Genomic DNA, 18,544 nt, shown 5'->3' with positions numbered 1-18,544 from the left:
CTCATATGTCTGATTGATTGAAAGCTGTGTCTCCTCCTTTGTCATGTGTTATTTTAGTTCCTACCTGCACTGCAAGTGGGCCACTCTAGAAGAGCTGGAGAAAGACCCCAGAATCCACCAGAAGATTAAACGCTTCAGGACCAAACAAGCGCAGATGAAACACCTGTTCACAGAGGTAACACCTATTGTTGTCTACTTTGACCCTGGAGCAAAGTCATGCTGAATGAAGTTGTGTTCGATAATGTAGCAAAGATGTTACCACAGACCTTTTGTTGATCACAAAGTGTTGATGAAGGGTTTCTTCAGGTGTGTAGTGATGGGCCAAACTGATGGATAATTCACAGTTAATTTGTCCAGAGTTGCTGCGTAGCCTTGGAAAGGTGATATAATAGTTATCAGGTCAACGTGACATTCTGTAACCACAGCAACACTGTGGTAACAGAATGCCTAGGACGAACTTCATTGTTGGCCTCTGTTTTCCAACAACAATCAGCAGAGTTTATGGATGATGTCTCTAGTAACACGACACGTCGAGCTCATTTTAATTATGTTGGTTGTCTTATATCTCTTTCCCACTGGACAGAAAACCCAGTAACACACACTGACATCTGGCATTTGCCTTCGATGTAAATGTGTAAAAATGGCATTATTCCCAAATCAGATGACTCTGTAACGGTCACAGGTGTTTATCAGCTGTGATTACACCACAGCACTCGAGAGGAAAGTGTTCACTTTCGCCCCTGATCAGCGGTGATGATGTGATATGTGTTCAAGTTAAGAAAGGTTGGCTTGTTAGTGTCAAACAGCGCTTAAACATTATTGTAGTCATAGTATGGAAAAGTTTAAACTCACTCAAAACCAAATAAATCTCACCAACAAAAGTTTGGTGTGTTTCTCCACTGTTCTAACAATCACCGTCTCTGGTTTGGTGTGTATAAATTGTTGATTTGCCCAATTTTTAGTGGCAGTACTTTGATGGTGTGCAATTGCCCGTGGCGATTCCCTTGCTACCTGAGGAGAGATCCTGCTCTATATTGGATCAATTTAAAAAATTGTTGTCCCTGTCAGCCACTTAGACACAAAAAACATGGGCAACAGGGTCAAGGTTAACTTTAATAACTACTGGCATTAATGGTTGTTCACCTCCATGTTTTTAGGGTTACATCTTTGGCTTTGTTACAGCTCTTTGTTTATTTTCCAGTCTGTACAAACACTGTTGCTTTATCAAAGTGATCCCCGACCTGATTATTAATGAATTATCAATGATCTCTTGTTGTCTCTGTCTCTCTCCATCCATGTTTGTCCCTGTTTGCAGCCTGATGAGGACTTATTTAACCCAGACTATGTAGAGGTGGACAGAGTGCTGGAGGTGGCTGTTACCACAGATACTGAGACCGGAGAGGTGGGTAACAGAGACACACTCCGACAGCAGTGATTGTCTGCTTTGAAAGCAGTTATTACTGAAGGTTACTCTTAGTCCTGTGGCACAGATACAGACACACACACACACACACACACACACACACACACACACACACATAAACACCTTGTTTTTTTCTGGATGTTGTTGTAGGAGGTGACCCATTACCTGGTGAAATGGTGCAGTCTCTCGTACGAGGAGGCGACGTGGGAGCTGCAGGAGGACTTGGACCCTGAGAAGATCAAAGAGTTTGAGGAGATCCAGAAACTGCCGGCAGACCTCCGACACATGGTGAGCAGAGACGTGATGGAGTGCGAGCGGAGAAGAATAGAGAAAGACGGGGCAGTTTGATGCAATATGTTGACATGGGAGAGAAAAATGTAGTTCAGTGCTGTGAAGAATCCGGAGATGAATATGAAACGGGTTCAATTTCAAGGAGAGAGTCACAACTTTCAGGTCTCGGTCAGCATGGAAAAAGCAAAACACACGTAGAGGTTTTGTGGCACATTTTGTGGAGGCCTAACATGCATATATTTGACATATTATACAGTATGTTTTTCAGTTATAAACATGCAAAGTCACAACATTAAGGACCATTGTTATTAGACTATCTGTGTGCAAAAAGTAGAAAAAGATGGAGCAGGTGATATGTAAACAAGACCCAAGAGGTTTGAAGACAAAACTAAAGAAGTCCGCTGGGGTCCATAAAATCAGGGAGGCATCATTTATTAATGCTGATTCACTCCACATTGACTGAGGTGGTGCTTGGGTGTTGCAAAGTAAGTAGGCCTTATATTGGTGCGGAGAACCATAAAGTTGTTAGTATTAATGACCCAAACACAATAACGTCTTCATCTAGTACTGTCGAGCTGTGAACAGTCTGAATTTAGTTAATTCATTCTTCAGTCTGACTTGTGTTGATGTCAGCTGATTTTTGTTTGTGTTGTTTTGCCTGAACTAGTTTACATCATCAACCCGTCTGTAATTTTCAGATGGACGTCTTCATTCTTTGTAGTTCCCACACAGCGCAGGAAAAAGAGCACACCGGACATAAGCCCTTGGACTAAATTGAGAAAATCAGATCAGATACTGTCCACATTTGCTTGTTCGTGTCAGAAGTGTTCACACATGTTAGGAAATGCTCCGTATGGTTTGAACGAGGGGCGAGGCCGGGGTAGGAGCGCTCAGGAGGGCAGGATATGACGGATAACTCAAGTCATCCCTCAATTTCGCAGACATCTTGTCTTTTTCCTCACTTCTTCTTCACACTCACGTCATGCATTTCATTCGATACGCCCACTCTCGCTCTGTGTGAATTCACTCTAGACAGTTTTTGTGCTCTATTAACACACCCAGATTTAGGACAAGGGTAGCTGGCAGAAGGAAATCTACAGCAAATGTCGCGTCTTTTGCGTCTACGTACACAGCACCTCAGGGTAAACTCTGGATAAATCCTGAGTTACAGGTCTTGTGTGAAAGTGGTTCTGAAGTCTGACCCACTGGATGTAGACTTTGTGTGACTGTTTTTAAAATCCCTGGGAAACAAGAACAAACTCTTAAGATACCAATCTACCACTGAAAATAACAAGTTACCCTAATCTGCGTGCTAACGGTACAAACATAAACAAGCTAGCAGCTGCTCCCTTTTCTTTAGATGGGATTTTAATGCCAGGGCTCTGCTCTCTATGTGCAAACAAAGTTCCTCATCATTTTGTAGGAGCGCCATCACTGCATCCTGGGCTTTTTGCACCACCCAGGAGAATTGTGATTGATTTGAGACCACCAGATCCGTATGATACAATACGGAGATGTGGGCGGTGATTCAGACATCTAGAACCAGACTATTTTTGGTAACTAGCAAGAAAAAACGGTTTTCCTTTTGAGTTTAGTTTTGTGGGCAGATGTAAGGAAAAGGTAATCTGCACAACAGCATTGAGGTTTTTTTTATTTCATCTCCAATCCTCGCCGCAGAGCAGACATCTTTCTTCTCTCCATCTCGGCCTTGTTTTCTTGTTTCCATGCTAATCAGTGCAAAAAAACAAAAACACAATCAGTGTTGTGAGGGTTTTCTTTCTTCTCATGCTGGAGTTCTGCACCCTCAGCTCTGGTTCTGTTTGTTTTTGGGGGTGAAATTGATGTTTTAAAAAAACCCTCACGAGCAATTACATCCATCTAAAACATCATCTCTTCTGTGAGCCTCGGCCATCCCCACATCTGTGCGTCTCACTACAATTAGGGCATCATCATCATGAAGCCCAGACTTCAAAGGAGAGGACGTTTAGATGTATTTTGTACATGTCATCAGTACTCTGACCAGTGCAACAAGACATTTACTTTGCTGGATGTTGAATTAAAAATTGCTGCTTGAAATATCAGCAATTTTCTAGTCTCTGTCCACTCCTGAGAGATGAGACCTGAGCAAATTAGTCTTGCTCTTTAACTGCAGTGTTATTACTTGTGACATCCTCTCAGCAACAGCTACTAATTTAAATTTTTGGCTATTTAACCTCCAACATCAGAGACAAGAGTCCTCTTCTACCTTTGAGAAAACGTATTTACTCTCTGATTTATCGGGGGAAACACAGTTTTTATGTTATGTGATTCTCCCTCCAGTTCTTCTGTTGGATAAACTCTACATAGTCATCATATCATCTACTAAGGGGTTGTGTGTGTGTGTGTGTGTGTGTGTTTTGCAGGAACGTCCCTCTCCAGAGAAATGGCAGAAGTTGGAGCGCTCCAGAGATTACCGGAACGGAAACCAGCTCAGAGAATACCAGCTGGAGGGAATGAACTGGTTACTGTTCAACTGGTACAACAGGTGAGTACTGCACACACGCAAAATCACTCCCACTTACTACAGATATACTTTGATTTTAAAAACAGCCATAAACATTAGAAGAACTATAAACTTACCTGGAAGTTGCTGCAGATACTTTATTTTTTTTTACAACTGTTTTTAGCTCTTTACTTGACAACAGCCTCAGAGTAACTGTTGAAGCTGATAAATCGCATTTCCTTCCCTCAGAAAGTAGGTTTATCGAAGTGATGTGGGACGATATATCCAGATGTCCTCGTTCTGAGTGATGATGCATTTTAAAGTTCAGCTGCAGGAACAGGTTGAGGCTTTAGCAGTCAGAGGTAGTCAAACCAAGTCGGTATCTTCCAAAGTTAGTAAGAAACTCCGTCTCAGCGCCACGATAGGAAAGACTACTTTCTTGATTTGGTTAATTCTGACTGATGAAGCCCCACATTGGCTTCAAATAACCTTTGGAATTCTTCCTCTCTCTTTTTTTTTTTTTTTTTGCCCAAAATGAGGACAGAGAATTTTGAAATACAGATCTTTGTTGCCAGAATAACCCTGTCCTGGAACAACAGGCTCATGCTGTCATAGGCCAGGAGCAAACACACCATCATTAACATTTTTCTTGTTAAGTTCACATCATGTTGTCTCATAATAAAGTAGTGATATTGACTAGTTTGGGTACACTAATAATAAAGCATTAATTAGCTTGATTGTAGCACTAATTAGCAAAGATGTGTTATACTCAAGGATGGTGTCAGATCATCAGGCTCCCTTTGCTCTCTTACACAGTCTCTGTTCTTCTTTGTAGGAAAAACTGCATCCTGGCAGATGAGATGGGTTTGGGAAAGACCATCCAGTCCATCACCTTCCTGTACGAGATCTTCAGCATGGGGATCCGCGGCCCCTTCCTCATCATCGCCCCCCTGTCCACCATCACCAACTGGGAGAGGGAGTTCCGCACGTGGACGCCCCTGAACGTCATCGTGTATCACGGCTCGCAGATCAGCCGGCAGATGATCCTGCAGTATGAGATGTTTTACAGAGACCCACAGGTAGGGTTTTTAACAGACTCTTACTGATAACGGGTGGTGGGTTTCTGTTATTTTTGTTCAGGTACTAAACCACAGATCCCTCACGAGGATAGAAACGTGAAGGAAGTCCTTGAAAGTGCCGACATTTAGCTGCTGGACGTATTCTTTTAAAAGAAATCGTCCTGGTGTATCATAGCTTCTCAGCTGTGAATCATCTGTCCGCGGAGTTTAAATCGTTCCAGCCATATTTCACAATGAAATGATGATGATAATAGTCTTTATTGTCCACAAATATGGACATTTGCCTTTGGCTGTACACGGCAATAAATCACACGACATGCAGAGTACCGACAACAATAATGAACGCGGTTCCAGTGTGAATGAAGTTTAACGATTTTCGCTAAAGTTATTGCCTTTGGTATGAAAGACTTTTTGTAAATGTTGCTGCAGCAGCTCCTTCCCGAGGGCAGTTTCCTTCATTCTTGAAAAAGGAATTACTGATTAGTCAATATGGTTATTAGTTGAGCTGTAAATCAAATATCTATGGCTCATGGGCTGTTGAGAGGACAAAAAGTTTTTATTACTAAATCCAGACATTTTTGAGCAAAACAGTTCATTGCCTTATAGGAAATGTATTTGAAAGATAAGTCAGTGAGGGAAATAATTTAACTCTGGTTAGATTTTTACCTTTTGGTGAACCCACATTCATGTGTCTGTTCCTGCTGTAAGGACTAATTAGTGAGGAGTCAGGAAACCTCCGGGGGAACAAGTGCAAACTCTTTTACTCAGTGTTGAGTTGTTCAGGTTGGCCAAGAACAGAGATCGCTGTGGAAAAAAATGTATTTTCCTAACTGGGAGTTAAAAAAAAGAGTTTTGTGGCTGCGCTGCATGTTGGTTTGCTCTGTTGTCCTCTGATTACTGATGAAGACGAACCCTTGGAGAGAGAGCGTGAAGGTCTGTGTCTCATCATTTGCTGCAGAGTTCAGGATGGATGTTGTCGTGTGGAATAATGGCTGTGGAGGTAACAGGAAGGCAAAGACAGCTGAGCTGCATGTGTGAAAAACACGATGAGTTCAACCTTCCTGCACAGGAGATTTATTAATGATCCACAGCTCCTTAATTCTCAGGTACCAACTCATAAAACCTTTGAAGTTTGAGGTTTTGAAAAAAGGTTATAAATGTTTAATTACCCTCAGAAACACGTGTTCAACCATTGTTATTGTCACTGTGATGTGTTGCTTTGTTTTTACGAGACTAACTTTGAGGGTTTTGGCTTTATAAATTTAGAAATCACTGGTTGTTGGACAAGTTCAGTAACATGAGAAGTTGTTCCTTGATTTGCCTTCTTTGCCCTGATGTCAGTCAAAACACTTGTGACGTTCAATTATTCATGTAGCGTTAAATAAATTAGGCAGTGCAGATCCTCATAAGTCCTCTAAAGTCTTATGGTGACAAGATTTCTTGATATCTGTGAAACCAAATGAATGTGATTTGGATCCAGACTCATCTCCTCTATTCTCACACTGGTGTTAAATCCTCTTCAATACACTTCACAGCCTTTGGATTATTCTGAACAAGCTGACATGCACCTCAGAAGTGTTAAAATGTTTTTAGAGTCACAGTTTTTAAGACTCTTGAACAGTTCCTATTGAACGGTTTTTACAAAAGTGTTGTTTAAACTTATAATCCAGCGATGAGGTCAAGTTCCTTCTTTGATTAGTTGGTAGTCGTTTTAAAAACAAAATTTAGAAAGGTAGAAGTTTATTTATTATCATCTTCAATTATGCTGCCTGACAGAAAACTGTTATCTAACAGAGAGTGAAGTGAGGGAGTCACGGCCTGAGAAAAGAAGCGGCGATGTTTTAGAAGGCCGGGATTTTAGTTTAAAACCTTTAAAAGCTAGAACTGTCTGGTAATACCACTCTGTACCTCACAAGGCAATAGCCTGATAGAATGTTTCACAAGCTCTTAGCTTTCTTTTTTCAGTGAAGAAACTTCCCAAGAAATATTTCTTAAATTTTTTATCAAAAATAACTAAACACGTTTGAATTCTAGTTTCTCTCTTTTCCTGAACTTCTGGTCTCTCTGGTGATTTGCTGCCCAGGTTGACATATCTATTGATTGTTCCATTATTATTGTGTTTTAGGGCTTTGTAATATATTCGATATATACCATGCTATGAGACTATACGTCTCAGTTTTTGGATGTTGTTATTTGGTGATGTGACATAAGTGTTTTCATTTCCTGTTTTTAAAGGCTGCGTCACAGTGACAGTTAGCCACTTAGTCATAATGTCCACATTACTGACGATTATCTATCAAAAGTGTCATTATGTTGATATTTTGTGAAAGCCCCAGTTATCATCTCTACAATATTGCTGCAATATTGATATAAGCCAGTTGTGTTTGCTTTGTGATGTTAAGCTGCATTTCTGTGCTCTCTCTCCTCATGATTTCCAGGTGGTGCTTCAGATTTAAGAGCAGTTTTATTTATGTGTCCGTCTTCTTTCTGAGAGACTTTTGTAGTGTGTATGTGACAGTTGGAGGACATTTATCATCTCTCTCTCTCTATCTATGTCTCTCTCTCTCTTTCTCATTGACCTCTTTTCCCTCGACCTCACTCTCCCTGCAGAGTGGATCCATCTTGAGCCGTGAAGCCATCAGAATCTTTCACGTTTTCTGGGTGGTTTCAGCTGTGAAGTTATTTAGAAAGTCGCGTTCCTTCTCCGTAACTTTGTCCGGTATAAATATTCACAACGGAGCAGGGTTCTTATTACTGCATGAGGAGTCTCAGATGAATACAGAGAGTTGCCATTACAATACTGTATGCAGCTAATGGCTTCAAATTTAGATTTCCGCAGATATCCAAAGGGAGTGAATATTCCTTTTGGTCACGCCTGATAAATTCATCCGTTCAGCAGTTTCAACGTCTTTGGGAGGCATTTAGTGTTTTTTATTGGAAGGTTAAAAGTGAGGGGAGGTGGAGAATACATGAGTGAGACATTAATCCACCCCTGAACCCCCGGTTAGGATCTCTAAAGATGTACAGCACTATGTACCAATTCTGCATTAGAATGTCTGAACACAACTAGACTTTTGTTATGTATTTTGTGGAGTTGTGTGCTGACAAAAATCTGTAACGACAGGTTTCCTTTGGTCGCCTGTCGCTAAAACTTCAGAGAAAAACATCAGATGATGCTTTAGAGAGTGAGGAAGGCAGTCATTGTACGTTCCAAAAGTTATGTTTTCAAAATTTTAATGTGTGCAATTTAACTGCACTGAATCTCAGCCTCTGTCTGTCCCACAGGGTAACACAATCCCAGGCGTGCTCAAGTTTCACGGGGTGATCACCACCTTCGAGATGATCATGGCCGACTGTCCGGAGCTGAAGAAGCTCCACTGGCGCTGTGTGGTGATCGACGAAGCCCATCGGCTGAAGAACAGGAACTGCAAACTGCTGGAGGGACTCAAACTCATGAACCTGGTCAGTCTGTGTGTGGGGATGATGATGATGATACAGTACCTGCAGGAATTGGCTTATTTTTGTCCAATATAATGTTGTTTTCAGCAGTGGCTGTTATTTTATGTAGCTTTCGATTGTCACTGTGAGATGAAAATTATTTTTTTTATGAATGGAAAAGGCAATGCAATGTGCTTAATCTTCCTTATCCTCTTAAACCTGCCCACTCTCAATACTTGTTTCTATTAATCTGTGTTAATGTTGTCTTGTCTCCAGTTCAGTTTTAATACATGTCATTAAAGGCCGTTCTGTTATTTTTCATGCTCTTTATGGGTGTTACTCTTCGCGTTTCTTACAGGAACACAAGGTTCTGCTGACAGGAACTCCTTTGCAGAACTCGGTGGAGGAGCTCTTCAGCCTGTTGAACTTCCTGGAGCCGCTGCAGTTTCCCTCAGAAAGCACCTTCCTGGAAGAATTTGGAGACCTCAAAACAGACGAACAGGTTTGCTGAGATATCGGTTGGCTTTTGCTCTGAAAACCAGCTGAATGCATCCTTATTTTTTATACGATAATACACGTCTGTAACAATCACACCTCCTCCTGTGATCTGTCCATCAGGTGAAGAAGCTTCAGGCCATTTTAAAGCCCATGATGTTGAGGAGACTGAAGGACGATGTTGAGAAGAACCTGGCGCCTAAAGAAGAGACCATCATAGAGGTACGGCTGTGTGTGTTTGATATGAACAGCCACAGTATCAACTGATGTTCAAGCTAATTTACCAGACTCCAGGTGGAGCATACACACAACACTGTGTACCATATTACCCATCTGTGTATTAAAGCTTAAAGTTGACTCGCGGTGTTCCTGCAGGTGGAGCTGACGAACATTCAGAAGAAATACTACCGAGCCATCTTAGAGAAGAACTTCTCCTTCCTGTCCAAAGGAGCAAACCAGCACAACATGCCAAACCTCATTAACACCATGATGGAGCTCCGCAAGTGCTGCAACCACCCCTACCTTATCACAGGTCAGAGCACACACGCAAATCAGTGACGATGCTCCTTTCTGTTTGTAACTGCACCTCTTTGATGACACATCCGGTTTAATTAGCAGTTTATCTCATCTATAATTACACAACAGAAAAGTGTAAAACAGCAGACTGTCAAAACAAGGCAAGGAGAGAAAATAGCATTCAAGTTGAGCGCAAGGGACACAAATGTTGTCTTTTACCGAGAAACTAAAAACCTGAGAAGTTTCTATGACTCTCACCTTTCCCCCTCTTTCTTTCAGGAGCCGAGGAGAAGATTCTGGAAAGCTTCAGGAAGTGCCACAGTCCGGACGCGCTGGACTTCCAGCTGCAGGCGATGATCCAGGCGGCCGGTAAGCTGGTGCTGATCGACAAGCTGCTGCCCAAACTGCTGGCCGGGGGACACAAAGTCCTGGTCTTCTCCCAGATGGTCCGCTGTCTGGACATCCTGGAGGACTACCTCATACAGAGACGGTGAGCAGGACCGGGGTGGGAAGAGAAGGAGGGAGGAAGGAGATTCAAAGAAGGAAGAGAAAGGTGCAGTTCTGGAACATCAGTTTGTTGTAGAAATCAATCTATTGATGCATCTTTCCTCCAGCTACACGTACGAACGCATTGACGGTCGTGTGCGAGGAAACCTGCGGCAGGCGGCCATCGACAGGTTCTGTAAGCCGGACTCGGACCGCTTTGTCTTCCTGCTGTGCACCAGAGCCGGAGGGCTGGGAATCAACCTGACGGCCGCAGATACCTGCATCATCTTCGACTCAGACTGGAACCCACAGAACGACCTGCAGGTGGGCAGAGAGCTGGGAGAGTTTATATAGAGGAGGATGATGTCAGCTCAGTCAATACACTGTGGTTCTGCTGAAGAGAGCAGAACATCAGTTATTAAACGACTTAAACAGAAATGTCATATCACGATGAAACAGAGCTCTCGTATTTAAGGGGAGATATGGGTGAGGATAAAGGTTTTAATGAAAAGATATAGTCGTTAAACTTTTCCAGGTGGTGACTTACCTTAGGTTAGTTTTCTGAAATGTTATGTCTAAATATGCAAATGGTTCATTGTCTAAAGAAGTGTGCGCTACTTAACAGAAGAGAAGCTGAACAAGGTCCAAATGTAAACTCTGTAGTTTTGTTTGATTTTGATGACATATTATAGTCCAAAGTTTTCACTGGGAGAATCAGTCCATAAACCAGAAAATACTGTTAAAAGATATTTTTTTCTGAATGTGTATTTTGCTAATTTTCTTTCCACTAATCTCAAAGAAGATGTTTTATCACAGCAAAATAGCTCAAAATCCCCCCAAAATTGACCAGTGCATTAAAAATGTTTCCAGCTGTAGTGTTTCCCCTTAAATCAGGCTCTCCTCTGACTGTTGCTGCTTGTCTGAACTGTTTAATTTGTAGTGACATTTATGATACGATCTGGGACCGAAACAATAACAAAATGCGAGCTTCAGCGGATGTTTCTGTCTGGAATAATGAAGTGAGCCGACAGTGTTACCTATAAGTCCATGGGTTCGATTATTTCTCACAGTTTTGATGCTGTGGATGTTTCTATTTCTTGCCAAAAGACTTGAGTACATTTTCCAGTGAGGGACAATAACTGTCCTTCTTACTAAACTGATAAATATAGTAAATTGTAGTGTATTGTTCTTGTGGTGGATTTATTGTGCCAAAATGTCAGCCCAATATTTCCAATCCGTCCCTGATAATTTGATCATGCATCTATTGTGAAAACTTGCTGTCAGACCATGAAACTAAATCCTGTGATAATTCTTTAACAATTTTCAAGGGAAATTAAAGTGTGTGTTTTTTTTTATCCTTATGGGCAAGATCAAAAATGGATTTCATGCCTCATTATTATAGATTTATTTTATCACAGCAATTAATGGAATCTATTTAAGTTTTTATCAGCTTGTATTGTTCCAGCTCTAAAACCCACAACAATGTGATTTGGCTTTTTATTTAATTATATCAAAATGTAGTAACCAGAGTGAGGTTGGCTCAGTGTGGACGCACTGATGTAACACTGGAGCATATCAAAGCAGGCCATTCTTCAGTCTGCTGGCAAATACGATAATAATGTTTAGTACTGCTATGATGTATGTCTCTTTGTCCTTGTCAGGCCCAGGCACGCTGCCACCGGATTGGCCAGAGCAAAGCAGTGAAAGTGTACAGACTGATCACCAGGAACTCGTACGAGAGGGAAATGTTTGACAAGGCCAGTCTGAAGCTGGGATTGGACAAAGCCGTCCTCCAGGACATCAACCGCAAGGGAAGCCTCAACGGGGTGAGAGGTTACCTCTGATAAGATGTTTTAATGTTGATGCATACATCAGGATGTTTTCTTCAGGGATGTGTCAGCAGCTAGCTTAATAAAACGGCCATGCGGTACATTCCGACTACAGTGTTGGCTTGTTGCTGCAGGTGCAGCAGCTCTCTAAGCTGGAAGTGGAGGATTTGTTAAAAAAAGGAGCGTACGGAGCACTGATGGACGAAGAAGACGAGGGATCGAAGTTCTGCGAGGAAGACATCGATCAGATTCTTCAGAGACGAACTCAGACCATCACCATCCAGACCGAAGGGAAAGGGTCGACGTTCGCCAAGGTAGAAATCCTTTAATTAAGCATTAATTAAAACTTTTCTATTCACAGACACCAACGCTTTAACACTTTTGTATTCACCAGAGCATCCGCCATCCTTTTACAATTAATCAATTCAGCTTTTTGGTTGATAAAATGTCAGAAACTCGTTTGATTGCTTCTTCTGTCGCTCAAAACCCAAATACTCTTCTTTTACTGTCATAAATGGCAAAAAAAGCAGTGAATCCTCACATTAAATGACTTGGAGCCAGACAATGTTTGACATTTTTGCTTAAAAAATGACAAAAGAGATAAGCGAATAGTTGCAGCTGTAGGTAGATGAAGCTTTGTAAAGATTTATCTCATATAATGTTCAATGTGAACCGATTGTCTTAGTGGAGGCCTTGAAGCTGGACTGACAGTTGTTGTCTTGACTTCAAACAATGTTGATTTAATTTCTTAGTCTAAATGCTGTTTTAGAGGCTTTTTGGAGGAAACACTGAATATTTGGAATATTTTGGCGTGAAGATCAAAAGTGAAGATACTGAATGTTTGTGGAAATCATCAGCAGTTGGCAGCTTCAGTCGAAATCTTCGCTTGAATGAATCTGTTATTTTTTCTGACTCCGTCTTTCTGTTTTTCTTTCCTTAGGCCAGTTTCATCTCATCCGGTAACAGAACGGACATTTCTCTGGACGACCCCAACTTCTGGCAGAAGTGGGCCAAGATCGCTGAGGTGGAGATCGACTCCAAGTCTGAGAAGGTACAGAGAGATGGAGAGAAGAGATTTAAGAATGAAGGCAGGAGAGGGAGGCAAAGAAATAAAGGAGTTTCACAAAGAAGGAACAGAAAATGACAGGATGAAGACAGAAAAGAAGAAGAAAGCAAAGAACTGAAGGATGGACAGGAGAAAGTGAAATGAAAGTGAAACAGGAGATGAGCTTCCACCATGCAAACGTAAGAATAAGGTAGAAAAAATTAAAGGAGTAGTACTGGAGGATTAGAAGGAGAGAGTGAGACGGGGAACAACATAAGGCTTGGACAGAAAAATGGACCTGATCCAAGTGAGTGAACACGGAGACGAAGGGAGGGGAAGTTAAGCTCAGCTCCAAACTGAGAAATAAGCAAACAAGGACAGGGAGGAAACGAGGATAAAGCAGGGATCATTCCTCTCCTCTCCTCTCCTCTCTGAACAGATGGACTGCCTTAATGAATGAAGCAGATTCCACACAGAGCTCTGCTACTGTCTTCATACTGTGTGTGTGTGTGTGTGTGTGTGTGTGTGTGTTGACCATGACCCGTACTTTGAATTCTTAATAGCTGCCTCCATTAACGAACAGGTGTAACGTGCCAAAAAACTCTCTTCACCTGCTTCATCTCATATTTACACGTCAATCTTTAAAAACTTGTTTCTGTCGTTCGGACTAAATTCCTCTCTGTGACGCAGGAGTCTCTGGTGATCGACACGCCTCGGGTGAGGAAACAGACGCGTCACTACAACTCCTTCGAGGACGACGAGCTGATGGAGTTCTCGGAGCTGGACAGCGACTCGGAGGAGCGGCCGTGCCGGACGCGTCGCCTGGGCGAACGCGCCCGGCGGTACCTCCGCGCCGAGTGCTTCCGGGTTGAAAAGAATCTGCTTATCTTCGGGTACGACCTTGTGTACCTTTCACATCAGATCATAAAACAACTTCAGCTCAGTTTATTTTCTTAGTCAAGTTCCCTGACGAGTGTTTCTGGAAAGGTTAATGCTGCAGGTGTGCACAGACATGCCCACTCCTTGTCATCTGAACTATACCTGACAGTTACTCATTACTTGCACAGCCTCTGAATGGGCGTTATGGACATTCTATCCCACTGATACTTCTTATTGTAGCAATACTTATTGACAGGCCTCCCTATATTTGTCTCAGGGGCGGCACCTCACATCCTGCACCACACAGCGCTGTGAGCCTGATGTGTGTTCTCGTCACACATCTTGAAAACCTCATAAAACCACCCAAGCGGTCCTTAAAAAGGAAGACTATTACCTTCGATGAACAGGTGTTACCTTGACTTGACAAGGTTGAGACAGTCGTGTTTTAGTTTGGCTCATCAGCCCGTCATTAATAGGACATAAAAACCGATGACAGCACCATTTTTCCAGGAGCTTAGCAATATTACGGTACTGACCAACCGGGTACTAATTTATTACCAGTCCTCGATACTCATCCGGAAACATCCTTCACACCCAGCAGCCAAAATCTTAAACCTTGTGGGATGACATTACTAATAGACTAATGAAAAGCTCCTATCTTTTGTTTACAAGGTTGTTTAGTTGCAAGAGTGAACGTACATTGCGAAAAACACAAGAGAACAACCTGCACTGATGTCTGAAGTGAAGAGAATATATTTTATTTGTGATCACACTCTTATTGTTTAATGTTTTAGCTGATATATATTTATTACTCTCCATCCTTCTGAATCACCTGCTGTATTTTCTGTTGCGCCATCTTCCTCCTTTGTTTCCTATCTTACTTCCCTTTCTTACTTCCCTCTCCGTTTTTTCACTGTGTCTCCAGGTGGGGTCGGTGGAAGGACATCTTAAACCACGGTCGGTTTAAATGGCACCTGGCAGAGAGAGACATGGAGGTGATCTGTAGGTAAGGAAAACAAGTCTGTCTAAATAGTTTTATATCACTGAAATTCTAACACGTCCGAGAGGATTTACAGGAAGATTAACAATAAGAAAAACAGCAATTGAAGTTATGGAAGCAGTCGGGCACCAGGGTCAGAGCTGTAGCCTTCATTTTATAGACTAGTGTAGATTAAAAAAAAAAACATGTACAAATTTAAAATGTATTTGCTTTTGTTGCGCAGGGCTCTGCTGGTTTACTGCCTGAAACACTACAAAGGTGATGACAAGATCAAGAGCTTCATCTGGGATCTGATCACACCCACCAAGGAAGGACAGGAAGAGACGCTGCTCAACCACTCGGGTCAGCATTTACCATTAACATGCACTTTAATGTTGTGAAAACAATAAGGAACAATAAAGGTATTTTAAAAAATAGATAGATTTTAAATGTTTGAAATAACAGAAACACATGAATAAAAGCTAATTTTTCCATTTATATTTTGTTGTTTGTGTTTTTATTTTGAAATGTATTCGTTCCTTTATTTTTCTTTCTATGTTGTTTTCTTCTTTATTCTTTTATTTATTCCTCTTAGTCGAATTGTTGCAGTCTTTGAACTTCATCCATTGACTCTCATTGTAACTTTATTGTCTGAAAAAGTCCACACTTCACTTTCAAAACTAATTTTAACCTTCAATGCTCCCACAGCGAGAGAATCTGCCCCGATGTGATGGTTATGTTTCCCTTTTCTTTCTCTTTCTTTTTGTGTCTCAGGTCTGTCGGCTCCGGTTCCTCGGGGTCGGAAGGGGAAGAAGCTGAAGAATCAGCTGAACGTTTCTGAGCTGAAGAACGCTGACTGGCTGGTCCACTGTAACCCCGAGGTGGTTCTGCAGGACGAGAGCTACAAGAAACACCTCAAACAACACTGCAACAAGTCAGTTTACAAATAACTGTAATTAACAGTGTGATTAAGCTGTAGTCTACTACTGTGTGTAGTTTAGATTAACTGGATGAACAAGCTTGATGGTGTAACAGTTGGACCTTTGCTCTGAGATTTTTTTATGTGTTGGGTCTTAAAGATCATTTATGAGATTGATTAATCTGAAAGCAGAGTTATCAAAGTTTTAATAAACGCAGCATTAGTATAAAAACAAAACTCTGTGCTTGTTAAATGTAAAATGTTTGGAGCTGTTTCATTTATTTTAATGAGCTTGTCACTTGGCTTGATCAGCTTGTGTGACCAGGTGGGAGCAGTGACTTTGAATTTATTTAATTATAAGAGAGCTTGATAACAGTGGAACAGATTCATGTTGCTGCTGAGATTACAAACATCTGTGAGAAAAGAGAGAGAGGATTTTTAAAAAAAAGCATAAATAAACCAATAAAACACTGCTGGGAATAAGTCAGCCAGTCTGAACAAACTGAAATAGAAGTAATTCTAAGTAATCTAATTTATCCTCCTCTCTGCAGGGTGCTGCTGAGGGTGCGGATGCTTTACTACCTGAAGGTGGAGGTTTTGGGTGAGGCTGCCACTCAGTCTCAGGAGGGGATACCTGCCAGGTATGAAGGAGGCTCCATTGTCATATTCAACCATAACTTTACTGGACTGTTTGTCTGTTGACTTGTTGAATATCGTTGTCTTCCTGCTTGTTTACAGTAAACTGATAATGTGGTGGAGACGCGCCGTCAGAACGCAGTTTGACTGATGTTCGTGCTGTCTCGACACTGACAGCTCTGATCGATTGTTTTGCGCGTGTGTGTCTGTTTGCGTTGACAGTAAACTCGAGGTGGCGTTACCCGACATCGACTACATCGAGATCCCGGCTACGTGGTGGGACGCAGATGCTGACAAGTCTCTCCTCATAGGAGTCCACAAACACGGTGAGGACTGGAGTCTGCTCTCAGTTTGACCATTTGTAAACATGCAACAAATTTGTAGATTTATTTTTTTTTTCTTGTGTTTTGTTTTCAGATGGACGGTTACATGCCCACAGTTGACTTATATTTTTAACAATTAATTTTCTTGTTGGGATTTAAGGCTAATTAAATTGCACAAAAGTGGCATCTGTTATTGTACATGTTGAATGTTCTGCCCTCATTATGTGTGTGTGTGAATGTGTGTGTGTGTGTGTGTGTGTGTGTGTGTGTGTGTGTATTTCCCTTTTTTAATTGGTTGTGTTTTTATCAATGCGTGTCGTCGCTCAGGCTATGAGCGGTACAACGCCATGCGAGCAGATCCTGACCTGTGTTTCCTGGAGAGAGTGGGCATGCCGGATGTCACAGCGCTGACTGCTGAGCAGGGAGGAGGCGAGGGGGCACCTGACATGACTGACAGGTGATCTGCTCGCACACACATGCACACAGGTTCATACTGTAGATAAAACCTAAAGGTGGACATGAGATTTAAACACAAACCTTCATGGACCCACATGTTTTCTGTTTTTTTTTTTTCATTTTCTGTGATATAAATAAAAGTAGCAGAAGTGGTTTTAAGGCAGATTACAGCTCTGTATATATCAGGCAAAATACATGGTGATTATCTTGAATTCTACCGTGGAGAAATAGAGGTGACTATCAAAGATAACAGCAAAAATAAATATACAGTAACATTTTGAATTAGACGTGTTAATAAAGAATGTCATTAACATACAAAATTGCATTCAAGAGTAAAAAAATAGATTTCCATGCCCTCATAACCGGCTGTTCCCATCACTCCTGTCCTGTTTACATCTGGTGTTAAAATGCGATCTGCATCAGGACACGTTGTGCCGTGATTGGAATGCGATTGGCTGACTTACCACATCTGGATGATGTCTGGCTCACATTGTGTTCAGATCTTAGTCAAGTTTAAACGCAGTTCACAGCATAAAATTCAGATTTAGTGTTTCAAATCTAGAGCGCAAGAAAGCAACTGGAAGTGTGTTATTTAACGGAACTGTAAAAAAATGGAAACAAAACTGGTGGGAAACAAATGACACACAGTCTGCGCAGCTGATCTTCGGTTAAAGGGCCGTGTAATTCCTCTCGTCACAGGGCAACTTGCGGTAAACAAAGAAACAACTTGTAGTATTACATCTGCCGAATTTACAAGAGGGGACAAATAATCAAGGATTTGTAGTTTACAGCGTTTCATAAGTTAATAAAGTTTCCTCTCACTCAACCACGTAGAAAACTGGTTGATTTTTCAGTGGAGTCTGGGGATGTTTTGCCACAATCTCAAACTGCAGGACAAAGATCAGATCTCAGTGAGGATGATGATGATCTAAGAAAGACTGTTGCTTTAATTAAGAATAATTTAATGGTATTCCACAGATTTAGTGTTGCATTTTACCTGCAAGATATGGGTGTTTATTACCTGGATGATATATTCTGATATGCATCTGATTTTAATATGTAAATGTCTGCGTGCACTGTCAATATTTATGTTGAACTAGATTTTGACACTGATACCTTTTAACAATTAGCCCGTGTCAAGATCCATAGCACATCTGATGTTACTGTTTTTTGTTGCCGCATTTAAAATCATTTAAAAATTTCACTTAAACTAGCCAAACTACAACATGTGATAGGTGTGATCATGGCCCTCATTTCATTGCCTGTAT

At 41.5% G+C, this 18,544-nt stretch overlaps 1 protein-coding gene across 6 annotated transcripts in view; it reads left to right on the top strand.

Moving 5' to 3' along the window:
* chd6 (chromodomain helicase DNA binding protein 6) overlaps positions 1-18,544 on the top strand; it is a 98,429-nt gene that overhangs the window by 55,111 nt on the left and 24,774 nt on the right. For 5 of the 6 annotated variants that reach the window (XM_037100237.1, XM_037100238.1, XM_037100241.1 and 2 more), the window contains exons 9-29: positions 58-175; positions 1,316-1,402; positions 1,574-1,711; positions 4,117-4,238; positions 5,032-5,275; positions 8,561-8,737; positions 9,072-9,215; positions 9,332-9,430; positions 9,584-9,740; positions 10,004-10,214; positions 10,339-10,534; positions 11,872-12,036; positions 12,174-12,353; positions 12,980-13,090; positions 13,775-13,977; positions 14,889-14,969; positions 15,187-15,305; positions 15,717-15,876; positions 16,413-16,502; positions 16,720-16,823; positions 17,148-17,277. In XM_037100237.1, the coding sequence (XP_036956132.1) occupies positions 58-175; positions 1,316-1,402; positions 1,574-1,711; positions 4,117-4,238; positions 5,032-5,275; positions 8,561-8,737; positions 9,072-9,215; positions 9,332-9,430; positions 9,584-9,740; positions 10,004-10,214; positions 10,339-10,534; positions 11,872-12,036; positions 12,174-12,353; positions 12,980-13,090; positions 13,775-13,977; positions 14,889-14,969; positions 15,187-15,305; positions 15,717-15,876; positions 16,413-16,502; positions 16,720-16,823; positions 17,148-17,277 (3,036 nt within the window). The remainder of the gene's footprint in view (positions 1-57; positions 176-1,315; positions 1,403-1,573; positions 1,712-4,116; positions 4,239-5,031; positions 5,276-8,560; positions 8,738-9,071; positions 9,216-9,331; positions 9,431-9,583; positions 9,741-10,003; positions 10,215-10,338; positions 10,535-11,871; positions 12,037-12,173; positions 12,354-12,979; positions 13,091-13,774; positions 13,978-14,888; positions 14,970-15,186; positions 15,306-15,716; positions 15,877-16,412; positions 16,503-16,719; positions 16,824-17,147; positions 17,278-18,544) is intronic. The other variant, XM_037100239.1, reaches the window with a different exon arrangement.

The sequence above is a fragment of the Acanthopagrus latus genome, chromosome 6 (assembly GCF_904848185.1).
Source record: "Acanthopagrus latus isolate v.2019 chromosome 6, fAcaLat1.1, whole genome shotgun sequence".
Lineage (NCBI taxonomy): Eukaryota > Metazoa > Chordata > Actinopteri > Spariformes > Sparidae > Acanthopagrus > Acanthopagrus latus.
Note: the sequence above shows the minus strand (reverse complement) of the source record. Positions and strands in the feature narration are given on the sequence as shown.